The 15,572-nt window shown below is 46.1% G+C and overlaps 1 protein-coding gene across 1 annotated transcript in view; it reads right to left on the reverse strand.

Moving 5' to 3' along the window:
- Positions 1 to 15,572, reverse strand: part of LOC134578411 (uncharacterized) — a 59,266-nt gene that overhangs the window by 27,967 nt on the left and 15,727 nt on the right. The window contains exon 2 of the mRNA XM_063437411.1: positions 10,222 to 10,398. Within this exon, the coding sequence (XP_063293481.1) occupies positions 10,222 to 10,398 (177 nt within the window). The remainder of the gene's footprint in view (positions 1 to 10,221; positions 10,399 to 15,572) is intronic.

A 15,572-nucleotide genomic window follows, 5' to 3' on the forward strand; every position in this document is an offset into this window, starting at 1 on the left:
GGCATATCGAAAGGGCACACCGAGCTCTCCGGGCTAGGAGAGCCGATGATAGACGGCCTCGGGATGTGATTGTGAAATTCCTATCATTCCAAACTAAAGAGGCTGTAATGAGGTGTGGAAGGGGCCGCCCGATAACGCATAACGGGGTGGAAATAGCTCTATTTCAAGATCTTACACCTACAACCCTGCAGCGTCGGCGGGAATGGCGCCCACTTACCGAAATATTGCAGAAACACTCCATTCGGTACGCCTGGGGCCATCCCTTCCGCCTATTGGCATTCAAAGACGGCCGCACTAAAGTCCTTCCTCCTGATGGCGACCCGACTGCCTTCCTAACAGGCTTGGGAATCGATGTTCCTCTTGGTTTTGCGGTTCCGGTGGCGGCGACGGAGACCCTTGCACCTCTTCCACGCGACTGGCTTTCGGCGGGCGAGTGAGGTGGTCGGCTTCATGGCGGCGGCGGGAATCCTACTATTTACGTCCCCGAGTGGTGAGCTGGTCCGGGAGGGTTCTTGCAGTTTGGGAGGGTGGTACTGGTGTTCCCCCCCCCCTTTTTTTTTATAAGGTTTTAATATCCCCCCTCCGGGAGGCCCCTACGGGACGACCATAGTCCCCTCTGCGGGTGGGTTCTGTTTCTGGGGTGGGCTAGGGCTGTAAGGCTTCCCATCATCTCCCCACCCCGCTAACTGTATCGCTTTTACCCCGACCCTCTCGCATACTTGGCGTGCAGACATGGGCTGCGAACGATTGATCTTTCTGAAATCAAGCCGGCCCGTTTCCACTAACTGTTCCATTTGCATAATTTTTCCCGGTACCTACATGATACACTATTCCAACCCGGGCGAGGGGGCGGCGGGAGATGTACCCGGTAACTTGCTGGGGGCCTTTGATGCCCCCTACCCTGTATTAAATTGTGACTATTCCCCGTTACGGGTAATGCTATTGGGGATGCTAGCTTTCAGGATGGGGGATGTGCTGTAACGGTCCACTTATTGTCTAGGCTGCATCTATGCTCAACGGAACTCATGGGATGCAATTTATGTATTTCACTGATTTTATGCTATGTGGTGCCTTCTTTTGTTTCTCTCCGTCCTCCCCCCCCCCTCAACTGGGAGGATAGGGCGGGTAAAACATTTATTACACGTCCTCTTAAACCGGCCCACTGACTGTACGCTAGGGGTCACTAACGGGAAATACTGTCACTGGGCCTGGAGTTTTCTCCCGGGCCTGGACCGCTTGACTTTATCTATATCCCACATGTTTAATGAATCTCGGTTATTTTTAAGTACACCTGAGCGTCTCCACTCCCCTGTCTGTTTAAAGGGGATCATGTTCCAATGCTTAATATTAGCCCCGCGGGGCGCCCCCGACTGGGACCTCCGATTACTAACTGGGGGGAAGGGTCAGTTCAGCGGAGATATGCTCATTCCCCATTACTCTCGGATTATTTAAACAAAATGTTTGTCCACAATATGTTAAACTGGGCACCTTACGGTGCCTACTACAGTTGGTCTATGCTTGGGCTACTCTGGAGCATTTTTTGTGCTCTGGGGCCGCTTCAGTATATACCCCATGTTGTCCTGGCTATGGGTAAGCCCAGGCAAAAGTTCTCTCAACTGTTCTTCTCTCTTCTACCTTCTCTTTTCTCTGCTCCTACGCTTTCTTACCTCTCCCCCCCCTCCTCCCCTCTCGTCCTCCCGTATGTCCTCAAGGGGGACGCGGGTACCCGTAGATGCTACATAACACGCAGACATAGTGGGCGAGGCCCGGACTACCAATCTATATTTTTGATAACCTCATCGCAATATACGCAAGGACCCCTGGGGGGCCCGGTATGTAGAATACGCGTGACCCTTTACCCATCACGATGCCACTGAAGTTAATATCTTTGAATGTCAAGGGCCTTAACGCTCCGAACAAACGTCGCCTTATGTTCAGAGATCTTAAACGGTTAAACCCGGACATTGCATTCCTGCAGGAGACACATATTCCAGCGTCAGCGAAATTCGCTCTAAAAGACCATGTGTTCAGAACAGTACACGAGGCCAGGGCTTTGAACAAACGGAATGGTGTTGCGGTACTTGTACACCACAGATGCCCTTTTAAAGTTGGGAAGGTAGTGGCGGACCCAATAGGCCGCTTTGTACTGGTGTCAGGAACTTTATACTCCCAAGCGACTCACTTCCTGAATATCTACGCCCCTAATGACCCCTCTGCTGAATTCTGGGATGCTATGGCCCAGATGGTGCAGGATCTACCGCACGGAATGGTGATTGTGGGAGGCGACCTTAACGCCGCCCCGTGCCCGGCCGCAGACCGGAGCCGGGGCTGCGGCCTCCCGCGGTCACATGGGAGAGGGAGACAAGATAAAATTCTCCATTCCTTTATCCTCCGAACGGGCCTCTTGGACATCTGGAGGGCACATCATCCTGCAGACCGCGATTTCACTTTCTATTCAGCACCCCACGACACCTATTCTAGGATCGATATGTTTTTGGTGAACTCTCATTCGGCATCAAAGGTTACGGGCGCTACGATCGGCTCTATCACCTGGTCCGACCACGCTGAGGTCACGCTGACCTTAGACAACTTATGCGTAGCGTCCCCATGGTCCTGGAAGTTAAATACTTCTTTGCTACAAGATCTGACGGTGGTGGACGTAGTTCGGAAGGAACTGTCGGAATATTTTGCTAGGGAAACAGAGTCGGGCCTCCGCCCGGCCACGGTGTGGGCCGCCCACAAGGCGGTTATCCGCGGTATTTTAATTCGCGAAGCCACACTGAAGAAAAAACGCAAAACGCAACTAATTTCATCTCTCCTAGAAGCCTTGGGAAAGGCCGAGGAAAAACACAAAGCTACCCCGTCGCCTAATACACTAGCGGGCGTACGAGACCTGCGGGCATCGGTCCGCGAGGCACTCCTGGACGACACGGCTAGAGCTCTAATATGGTCCAAGAGGACCTATTATGAAAAATCTAACAAGATGGACACATTGCTAGCCAGAACTCTTCGCCCAAGACAAGGCCACTCACATATAACAAGTATTAAAAACAGTTCGGGTGGGAACTGTACAGATCCCACCGACATAGCTCAGGTTTTTACAAATTACTTTTCCAACCTCTACAACCATTCGAATGGCGACGAGGCGACGCGTCAACGCGAAACCGAGGAAACTAAGCATTTCTTGTCTCAACTGACTCTCCCACGATTGGGAAGGGAAGAATCCGCTATCCTTGGCTCACGGATCACGGCCGAAGAAATTGACGCGGCAATAACCGCTCTGAAAGGTAACAAAGCCCCGGGCCCGGATGGCTTTGAAGGTAGCTACTATAAAATCTTTCGCGACGAAATCACACCCCACTTAGAAACCTTATTTAATGACCTTATGGAGGGTGGCACTCCGGACAGGGATATGTCTCTAGCTGATATGGTATTACTACCCAAGCCTGGCAAGGATGGCTCGGTTCCGGAAAACTTTCGCCCGATCTCATTAATCAATCACGACTCAAAAATCCTGGCCAAGATCCTGGCTACCCGACTGAACCCTTTCCTCACGAATCTAATCCATCCAGACCAGGTGGGATTTATTCCTAGTAGGCAATTATTCGAAAATACTAGACGTAACATCGACCTCATTTGGAGTCAGGTAGATAAAGGGATCCCGACGCTGCTCTTATCGCTAGATGCGGAGAAGGCCTTTGACAGAGTCAAATGGCCTTACTTATTTGAGGTCCTTCAGCACTTTGGCCTTCCGGCCACCTACCTGACTGCAATTAGGGCAATGTATACCGACGTGCAGGCACGGGTCCGGATAGCAGGATCAAAAATCATACCATTTAGTTTAAGCAACGGAACAAGGCAGGGCTGCCCGTTGTCCCCTTTACTGTTTGCTCTGTCGCTGGAACCCCTATTGCAAACAATACGTGACACTCAGGAAATACGAGGAATTCAGATCGGAAGCCAGCGATACGTGGTCTCCGGCTTTGCTGACGACGTCTTGCTGACCTTGACTGAACCAGGGGCCTCGATGGCAGCTTTGATGGCAGTGTTGGATTCCTATAGCAGGCTAGCCGGCTATAAGGTGAACCTCACCAAATCAAGCGCTCTCCCGATACGTATGCGCGATACTGACATAGCTCACATAAGGGAGACATATAAAATCCCTATAGCCAGAGACAATATCAAATACCTAGGGGTTCGGCTGACAGCGGACCCGACCCACCTACACCAACAGAATTATACACCCTTAATCCGCACCTTAATAGCGGATATGGACAGGTGGCAGGATAAACCGATCTCTTGGATAGGTAGGATCCACACTGTGAAGATGAACGTGCTCCCTCGGATCCTCTTCCTATTTCAAGCTCTGCCGCTCAAACTGACTAAGTCCGACCTGGGTACGCTCCAGCAAGCCATAGGGAAGTTTATTTGGCAAAACAAGAAACACAGAATATCCCGAAATACTCTGTACAGGGCAAAATCTAGAGGCGGACTAGGCTTACCGAACCTATACTATTATTACTTGGCAGCCCAACTCACGCAAATAGCGTTATGGCACTCTCCTCCGAACGAAAGGAGGTGGGTGGATCTGGAATCCTCCCTCATGGGACCTGACATCCCCAAATTCTTTATGTGGGTTCCCAAGGCCAACAGGCCAATTTCACGCATCAACTGCCCGGCTATTGCGAACTCTATGAAACTCTGGGATGCTACATCGCTTAAATACGGGTTCTCCACGCAGTCCTCTCCGTTAACTCCTTACCTACGAAACACAGCCTTCAGCCCGGGGCTAACAGCTAGGGATTTTGGGGGCATAGAGAACACGGGAATCCAACGTCTATGTCAGATATACGAAGGAGGCTCGATAATTCAGTTTGAGGAACTAAAGACTAGGGCGACTCTGCGCCCCTCTGACTTCTTCCGGTATCTACAACTTAAGGACTTCGCTCAAACACCGGCGGTCCGGGCCATAGCATTAACACCGCCTACGTTCTTCGAGAACATGTGCCTTAAGGAGCAATTCCCGAAAGGCCTTATCACTGCCCTATACGCTCACTTAAGTACCTCCACTTCGGAGTGGGGAGCACTCACCTATATAGCACAGTGGGAGGCCGACCTGGGCGAAGAACTTGAGGGGGTGGACTGGCAGGACATCTGGGAGGCCGCTGCGACTTCATCGGTATGTGTCTCCATGCAGGAACAAGCTTACAAGACTATGTTTAGGTGGTACACCACTCCGGTTAAACTTCATAAGATGCATAAAACACCCACAGACTTATGCTGGAAAGGTTGTGGCAATAAGGGAACATACATGCATATGTGGTGGGAATGCCCGATGATTCAGCAATTCTGGAAACAGATAACAGAGTTACTGAAGACTATATTTGATAGAGAGATCACTCTGGACCCATGGGTCTTCCTTCTGGCCAGGCCTATGGAAGGCTGGTCCAGAACGGAACAGCTACTAATTCACAAAGTAAATTTGGCCGCTAGACGGGCCCTAGCACAAATGTGGCTACAAAATACTACTCCCCCACTAAATGTTGTCCTACACAAGATTAAAGATACATTCCTAATGGATAAACTGACGGCCAAGGTCAGGGGCACGCAAGCGAAGTTTGAGAGGATTTGGGCTCCATGGATAGATAGCGGGGTGGGCGGTTGAGGGGGGGGGGTGGGCTTGCCCCCATCCACCCCACCCCTCTCAACATGTCTGCACCGGTTGATGCTCCCAAAATTTTTATTTTTTTTTCTCCTGTATGGGACTATAGGGTCCCACCCGGGAAGATAGCAAGCTATACGATACCCCATCAATGTCACACACCTTTCAACCGTCAAAATATGGCTCACCCACTGCCCGCGTGTACTGATACTTAACTGTTCAAAGGAGTTAACGGGTCCCGGCACCCCCCTTGCCCTCCCCCCCCCTCCCCTAAACCCTTTCCCGATCCCCCTTACCATCTCCCTCTCTCTCTTTGTTCCTATCGCTATTTTTTCACTATTGACTCCACATGGTCCCTATGCCCCCTACTATCTGACGGCACAATCCTCACATTACCTCCACAGAGCTACTGCTGCCGGAAATTAATATGGTTAAACCGCACCCTTACTGAGGCTGCCTTCCACTTAAGGTGGGAGTGGGGAAGTATACTTAAATACCACAAGGCCCAACAGATGCCATCAACATGTCATCCTGGCTATCTCATATCAGGCATTCGGACCAACCGAGTCTCTTTCTTTCCTCTTTTCTCGTTTTACATTTAATAAAAAATTAAGGTGGAGCACCCTGAACCTGGGTGGCACATTGGGGCGGTAGCACAATCTAGCGCACCTAGCGCAACAGGTTGTGTTCGGTCACTATTGTACTCATATGCAACCTATATGTTTTTATGCCTGCCTTGAAGTGCTCCTAATGGTTTATATTGAAAATGTTACTGATGCATGTTATATTGTAACCTTATAATAAATAAAGAATTTAAAAAAAAAAAAAAAAATGTAACTTCAAAATATCTCAGCAGTCAGAATAACATACGTAAATAGATATTAAATTGCGACATCAGTCTTTGAAATAGGTCTTTAAGCCAGTCAGACATCAAGAAAATAGCCTTCCATGTTTCACAATGCAGGCGGTCTTTGTTTGGCATATTCTGAGCTCAGGCAATAAACTACACAATGCAAAATCTTTGAAATGTAACCCACAGACTCGAGGCCACATTCCAATAGTTAATTTACTGTACTCACACTATTACCAGAGTGACCTAGGAGATAATTGCTTTGGAGTTCTTATTTTTTTATGAACAGCGTGTATGGTATATGACTTGTTATAAGAGTTAGGGTTTCAGAATATTTACTTTATAATATCCATAAATCATTGACAGATGTATGGACAAGAAAAGAAGACCACGCACACGTCGTACACAGAACTTCAGCAATCTAAGGTCGCTGGTTAACTTCATAAAAAGGATGACTTTTATAGCATCTATGTTCCACAATTCAAGTATACAGTCAGTCCCTAGACAGACAAAATATCCCTAATAGAGACTTATATGGTGTGTGTCCAATATTAGGGGTTAACCCTTTAATTACACATGGATAAGTACAAAAATGTCCGAGTGACCTAAGGTCAAGAAGAAACAGAAGGATCCCCAATTAATAAAATAGTCATATACAATGTATACCTTTATTGGAAACATAGAACTAAACAAAAAACACCAAAAATGAATAAACCACTCGAACTACATCTAAAGAGAGGTTGTATAAGAGTGATTACACTGTAGTTAGCATATATACATGGCTATGTATTCCTATTCAGGAATGATGCTCTGCCCATAGAGCATTCATTCTGACTAGTGATCCAGTTCTAGAACTCTTTCTTTACAAGCTTAATCTCGAATAGATCTCATCATGTGAACGAAATTATATCCTTGCTTATTGATCCACGAGAATCAAGGTATGAAAAAAGCTCCCTTATACGCATTTACCCAAATTACTATGGATTAAAGATGCAACCTGTCAGTTTTCATTTAATAACCACATTGAACACACAAAATAATTGTGTATTTACATTTTCTTCTTCTATCCCTGTGGAAATTTACAATATATTTACAAATACGAAATAACACACTAGGTACCGATAAAGAGGGTAAAGGCGAATCCCTCGTTTAGTCCTTTAGGTGCCAGGGTATCCAATTTATGGATCCAAAAGCATTCCCTTTTCTTGAGGGTTAAGTTGAGATCACCACCCTTTTTCCCTTGTATGACCTGCCCTATTCCCATAAATCTCATGCCTCTCGGGGAATCATTGTGGTATGCCTGACATGTCTGGCCACTGGAGTATCCTTGAGCGTGGATCCTGAGTGGACATGTTCCATAATCCTCCTCTTTAGTTGGCAAATTGTTTTCCCCACATACTTTAGGACAACACTTACAGGTCAAAAGGTAAACCACCCCCCGCTGTATTTCAATTAAAAAACTGCTTAATTGGAACCCTGAGTGTGCCATAGCATCTGAGATAATTTTGGATTCCCTTGAACTATAACGGCATGCTACACAATGACCACATTGATAAGCGCCAACCACTGTAAGCCAACTTGTCTTTTTCCTATGGGCAGTCAGTCCCTGCTTACTCTATCCTTATTTGCCAAGATTCTCCTAAAAATACTTAAATACCTGTAGGGTGGCCGAGCTCCTCTCCGGTCCGCGGTACATAATCATCCGTTTCCTGTACCTGACCGGACTGATAGGAAGTGCACACTGTACCGCGGACCGGAGAGGAGAGGAGCTCGGCCACGCTACAGGGAAGTAGAGGTGAGTAGAACACAGGGAAGGAGGCAAGGGGGGGGGGGGGGAGTAAGAAGAAGTGGGAAGGGGGAGTAAGAAGAAAATGGGGAGTAAAAAGAAAATGGGGAGTAAAAAGAAAATGGGGAGTAAAAAGAAAATGGGGAGTAAAAAGAAAATGGGGAGTAAAAAGAAAATGGGGAGGGGGGAGTAAAAAGAAAATGGGGAGTAAAAAGAAAATGGGGAGGGGGGAGTAAATAGAAAATGGGGAGGGGGAGTAAAAAGAAAATGGGGAGGGGGAGTAAAAAGAAAATGGTGAGTAAAAAGAAAATGGTGAGTAAAAAGAAAATGGTGAGTAAAAAGAAAATGGGGAGTAAAAAGAAAATGGGAAGGGGGAGTAAAAAGAAAACGGGGAGGGGGAGTAAAAAGAAAACGGGGAGGGGGAGTAAAAAGAAAACGGGGAGGGGGAGTAAAAAGAAAATGGGGAGGGGGGAGTAAAAAGAAAATGGTGAGTAAAAAGAAAATGGGGAGTAAAAAGAAAATGGGGAGTAAAAAGAAAATGGGAAGGGGGAGTAAAAAGAAAACGGGGAGGGGGAGTAAAAAGAAAACGGGGAGGGGGAGTAAAAAGAAAACGGGGAGGGGGAGTAAGAAAAAAACAGGGAGGGGGAGTAAGATGAAGAGGGGGAAGGGGGAGTAAGATGAAGAGGGAGAGAGGGGAGTAAGAAGAAGAGAGAGAGTGGAGTAAGAAAAAGGGGGAGGGGTGAAGAAAAAGAGGGGGAGGGGTGGAGAAAAAGAGGGGGAGGAGTGGAGTAAGAAAAAGAGGGGGAGGAGGGGAGTGAGGGGGAGGAGGGGAGTAAGAAAAAGAGGGGAGTAAGAAAAAGAGGGGAGTAAGAAAAAGAGGGGAGTAAGAAAAAGAGGGGAGTAAGAAAAAGAGGGGAGTAAGAAAAAGAGGGGAGTAAGAAAAAGAGGGGAGTAAGAAAAAGAGGGGAGTAAGAAAAAGAGGGGAGTAAGAAGAAGAGGGGAGTAAGAAGAAGAGGGGAGTAAGAAGAAGAGGGGAGTAAGAAGAAGAGGGGAGTAAGAAGAAGAGGGGAGTAAGAAGAAGAGTGGGGGAGTAAGAAGAATACAGGGAGGGGGGAGTAAGAAGAACACAGAGGAGGGTGGGGGAGTAAGAAGAACACAGAGGAGGGTGGGGGAGTAAGAAGAACACAGAGGAGGGTGGGGGAGTAAGAAGAACACAGAGGAGGGTGGGGGAGTAAGAAGAACACATAGGAGGGTGGGGGAGTAAGAAGAACACAGAGGAGGGTGGGGGAGTAAGAAGAACACATGAAGGGGGGTGAGGAGAAGGGGAGATGAGGAGAAGACGAGGGAGGTGAGAAGAACACAGGGAGGGGGGAGTGAGAAGAACACGGGTGGAGTGAGAAGAACACGGGGGGAAGTGAGAAGAACACAGGGGGAGGAGGTGAGGAGAAGGGGAGGTGAGGAGAACACAGGGAGGGTAGGGGCAGAGAAGAACAGAGGGAGGGTGGGTGGGTGTGAGAAGAGACTGCAAGGGGAGGGTGGGGGAGAGGAGAGACCACTAAGGGGCAAATATATATCAAATATTTATATATAGTTTTTGTATACTTTAGAAAAGGGGGAGTGCGAAGCCACCCATGCGCACCAGATCGCTATGACGCTTCTCTAAGAGAAGCGTCTGATTGAGCCCTGCTACTTCATCATTTTGACGAAAAAGGGGGTGCGGCGTTGGAACGGAGGTAAGTTTTATCTATAATAAGGACTCGAAAATATTTTTTATTAACGGGAAGTTAATAGAAAAGGAAGAAAGAAGGCTAGGGGACCAGTCTTTCTTGCTTTTAAATGTTGACTATAGTGATCCTTTAAGTGTTTAATTCAAACGAACACTTTTACATCCATTGTGCAAATGTCCCAATGAACAGACATTACCTGCCTTTGGTCTGGTCTTTCCAAGACGGCATTTGCCCCATAAGCATTGCAGGATTCAACAATGTACTCCGAACTGACCCCCAGAAGGGAACTTGACTCCCCACATGATCCATCAGCAACCATAATTATCTTTGGCCATTCACCTTGTGGTATCTTCCTCATGTAATCATCTGTAAACTAAGAAGAGTACAAAATGATAATTGTAAAAACAAGCTGATATACAAGTTTAAAGAAGAGGATACACATTACTGAGTGTGTTATTTTATAAAAATTTATATTTAGTAATAACATTTCTAGAAAGGATAAATAACTTTTCCAGCTGGTGAATGTAAGCCAGATTTGTTATATATTATGGCAGAAAGTTGAGAGTGATATTGCAGGATTAAAAAAAAAAAAAAAAAAAAAATGGAAAAAAAAAATCATAGGCTGACTTATTTTTTACACGATGGAAGGATTACAAAAATAAATAAAAAAAAATTATAAAAATGTAGCATTCAGATGATTCTTAGATTTAGAAAAAAAAAAAAGAAAGAGTTACCCAGACAAGTGTGACAGTAGTCTGCAGCCTGGTCGGGTGGAATGAGCTCCGAAGAGACTCCAGTCAAGCATTGGCGACTGAAGAATTCCAGGTCCCCTGCAAGTGGCTAGGTAGCGGACTGGGTGGAGCTTCGTCACACAGTGGTTTCGATGCAGTGCTCCAGCCCTTTTAACACTGCAGTGTATAAAACAATGCACATTTTTTGAAGCTACAATGTTTCCATTGGAGTGTTAAATTCTTCCCGACAGCCACTAGAGGCACTTTCACAGCACTGATCGAGTAAAACTTGATCACGTGATGAGGAAGCCTTCCATAGGTAAGCATTTATTTAATGCTTTCAATGGGGAAGCTTAGTTAGCCCCCGGCATGCATGGACGCACATCCGATCCCAACTGTTTCTCTATAAGGAGTATTGGATTTTGATGTCATGGAGGAGGTAATGCCTTCTGCATGAACACAGATAGAGAGGAGGTAAGCAGCGCAGAGAGAACTTGCTGTGGGTTTGATGCCGGGGTGCTTAACACCCCTTTCCCTATTGTAAGGAGTCAAACTTTGAGGGGTCTCAATATAGATCCATGTTAAAACCGCAGGTTAACAAAATCATCAGCATAATTGCCCAGATTTATGGAAAGTTCCTACTGGCCAGCGTGCCCTTCTTTCACTGATGGCACACTGTTGGCAACCCACTGTGCCTGGCAATGGTGGTGGTATTGGAGGCCCAGCCTTACAGGAAACTATACTGGAGCATTTCAGGAGGATTGACAGGCATAAAAGCTGTAGTGTAAGCGCTAGCCAACTCGAGGCAGGAGCAAGTTAAAAGAGGACTTCACACACACACCATTATGGACAGGATGTCAGCATCCAATGGAACTCCACTTTAGATCTTATGAAAAAAAATTCAAACAGCAGAGGGCAATCTATAGTCTCTCTTCCCACCATTGCTGTTGACTCTCTAGTGGGGCCTGAGGGTTGGGCAGTAATAGGGCAGCTCTGAGAGACATGACAGAAACTTTGAACCGTAATGCCAGTTTGGTACTGACAACGGCAATATATTGTACTACATACGGTCATGTACACCAATAACGTAAACATAAATGGCCAAATCCCCCTGTTTAAAGAAATTCCTATGGAATCTGTTGAGGTTGCAGAAGTGCAGATTCCTAAAATTCCAGCAGAATAAAAACCACTAGATTTAACCAAATGTTTTTTTAGAGCTAAGCAAATTTTAAAATATAGTTCGTGACTAGTGATGTCCCGAATGGTTTCTCTGGCGAATAGTTCCTGGCGAACATAGCTTGTTCGCGTTCGCCAGGAATGGCAAACATATGCGATGTTCGGTCCGCCCCTTATTCGTCATCATTGAGTAAACTTTGACCCTGTACCTCACAGTCAGCAGACACATTCCAGCCAATCAGCTGCAGATCCTCCCATCCAGACCCTCCTAGACAGAATACAATTTAGATTAATTCTGAAGCTGCATTCTTTTTTTTTTGTGTTTGTGTTTATTATACATTATCCTCCATAGCCAGTAACCTGTGTTTATTATACATTATCCCCCCATAGCCAGTAACCTGTGTTTATTATACATTATCCCCCCATTGCCAGTAACATGTGCTTATTATACATTATCCCCCCACAACCAGTAACCTGTGCTTATTATACATTATCCCCCCACAACCAGTAACCTGTGCTTATTATACATTATCCTCCCCATAGCCAGTAACCTGTGTTTATACATTATCCCTCCCATAGCCAGTAACCTGTGTTTATTATACATTATCCCTCCCATAGCCAGTAACCTGTGCTTATTATACATTATCCCCCCATAGCCAGTATCCTGTGCTTATTATATATTATCCCCCATAGCCAGTAACCTGTGTTTATTCTACATTATTCCCCCCCATAGCCAGTAACCTGTGTTTATTCTACATTATTCCCCCCCCATAGCCAGTAACCTGTGTTTAGTATACATTATCCCTCCCATAGCCAGAACCTGTGTTTATTATACATTACCCCCACTATAGCTAGTAACCTGTGTTTATTATACATTACCCCCCCCTATAGCCAGTAACCTGTGTTTATTATACATTATCCCTCCCATAGCCAGTAACCTGTGCTTATTATACATTATCCCCCATAGCCAGTATCCTGTGCTTATTATATATTATCCCCCATAGCCAATAACCTGTGTTTATTCTACATTATCCCCCCCCATAGCCAGTAACCTGTGTTTATTCTACATTATTCCCCCCCATAGCCAGTAACCTGTGTTTAGTATACATTATCCCTCCCATAGCCAGAACCTGTGTTTATTATACATTACCCCCACTATAGCTAGTAACCTGTGTTTATTATACATTACCCCCACTATAGCCAGTAACCTGTGTTTATTATACATTACCCCCCCCCCCATAGCCAGTAACCTGTGTTTATTATACATTATCCCCCATAGTCATTTATCGTTGGACCTAGGCAGCATGATGTCTTAGGCCAGCCCAGAGAGTGAGTGAGTGAGTGAATAATATAATATAATATATATGTTCAGAAACCAGGGATGCCATTAGACATTTTGGGGCCCCTGACACAGTTCAAAGTCTGGGCCCCCCGGACCTACCCCAGAGTCTGAGTCCGCCCACCAGGATGCCCTGTCTGTGTAGTGTGAAAAATGGAGAGTATGCACATTTGTATAATGGATGTAGTTTTAGATAAAGTGTGTGTTTGTGTAGTAAATGCAGAGTGTGTTTGTGTTGTAGTTTTAGTGTGTGCATGCTGTGTGTGTTTGTGTTGTGGTTTTAGTGTGTGTGTATAGTGTATGCAGTGTGTGTTTGTGTTGTAGTTTTAGTGTGTGTTGTGGCTTTAGTGTGTATATGGTGTATGCAGTGTGTGTTTGTGTTGTGGTTTAGTGTGTGCATAGTGAATGCAGTGTGTGTGTTGTGGTTTTAGTGTGTGCATAGTGAATGCAGTGTGTGTGTTGTGGTTTTAGTGTGTGTATGGTGAATGCAGTGTGTGTGTTGTGGTTTTAGTGTGTGTATGGTGAATGCAGTGTGTGTTGTAGTTTTTGTGTGTGTATAGTGTATGCAGTGTGTGTTTGTGTTGTGGTTTTAGTATGTGTATGGTGAATGCAGTATGTGTTGTGGTTTTAGTGTGTGTAAATGTGTAAAATAGGGGGCTGCCTTTTTGTATATGACCCACATTTATTTAACACACCATTTTATTCCCCCCTCCCTGCTTCTTACCTGATTAGGGAGGGGGGATTGCATCCCTGGTGGTCTGGTGGAGGGAGCCAGCCGCTGTACAATGTAGACAGGGGGGCCAGCCAGCACCATCTTAACTCTACAGCAGCTCCTGTGCATGTAACTCTCGCGAGCTGTGCCTGTTTGCCGTGTGGAGCGTTGCCATGGTAACCTGTGACAACGCTCTCGCGGCCGCGGAGCTCGTGAGAGTTACAGGCACAGGAGAGCTGCTGGAGAGTTAATATGGTGCTGGCTGGCCCCCGTCTACATTGTACAGGTAGCCGGGGCCCAAGGTGAACATATAGATAGCGATAATCGCTATATATATGTGCACAAATGGAATGTGGGGCCCGGGACTCCCAGAGCAGTCCGGGCCCCCTAGGACCACCGGGCCCATGACAACATATTAGTAATATATGTAAATCAGGTTCATGCAAAGAGGGTGAAAAGGTATTAAAGAAAAACACACTTATTGCATCAAATTTACAAAGCCAAACTTTTAAAAGCTTTCCTCATTTCTTTCTCGGGATGAGGAATATATCGGTTGTAGACTGAGGATTTCCATCTGCCCAATCTTTTAATAATATGCACTGGAGTGTCAGGGTTGAAGGAGACCGAAGCTGCCCCTATTCTAAATGAAAGACCCGAGACATGGATACAACCCAATCTTAGGAGTAGTGTTCTGATGTAGAAGATTAATTTAGCCGTAGTCAGAGGGATTCAGTGAGAGTAGTGGTGAAATGTGTGTGGCATGACTGAGTGTGGGTAAGTAAGAGTCAAGTATTTTAACTGGGCACTAGTTCTAGGTGGGATTAAGTGGTATAGCGGATGGATGAGTAGTTTGGTTCGTTTTAGAGGTTTGTAGAGAAAGTATATAGTGATCATGATTTTTTGCGATATCCAATATTTTCAAGGTGGTCTCAAACAAACATAAAATGCTATATAAAATTTGTGGGAATGTCGAATAGTCGTGTACAGTAAATCAGAGAGGGCTCAGAATATCGAACCATCGATCGGTAACCTGGATGAAGTAGGGGGTCTGTTTTATTAAATACACGGTAATATGCTTTTAATGGGATAGGACGTTAGGAAAGGTGTGTGATTGGGATAAGTGCTTGTGGCTGTATTTACCTTATCCTGGGACCTGGCTCCTAAGCTTGAGCCGCACGTGGCTGTATCACTCCTGCCTCCACACGTGCCGCATGCGGCTTGATCTCCTCTTCTGACTTAGCTGCGTGCACTGACCGCAGTGATCGGTCACGTGGCCCGCCTGGCACTAGGAGCACGGCTCGAGTCACGTGCTCGCTTTTAAAGGGGCAGTGGGAGCCAAAAGTTGATTCAGGCTTCCATTGGCCCACGTCATTCCAACACCCCCACACACGAACATTTTGGGGGCGTAGGCATGACGTGGGCCAATCACTGGTGTAACAGTACTGTACATTAAAAAAACACTAGAAATTTGACTGTGAAATAATAGCAGTCAGTTTCCTTCACACGTGTGCGTTTCAGGGCCTGCCAGGGCACAGTGTCACACCAATGCAACTCATATCTGGTGTAACAGTAGTGTATATTAAAAAAAA

The sequence above is a fragment of the Pelobates fuscus genome, chromosome 12 (genome assembly GCF_036172605.1).
Source record: "Pelobates fuscus isolate aPelFus1 chromosome 12, aPelFus1.pri, whole genome shotgun sequence".
Lineage (NCBI taxonomy): Eukaryota > Metazoa > Chordata > Amphibia > Anura > Pelobatidae > Pelobates > Pelobates fuscus.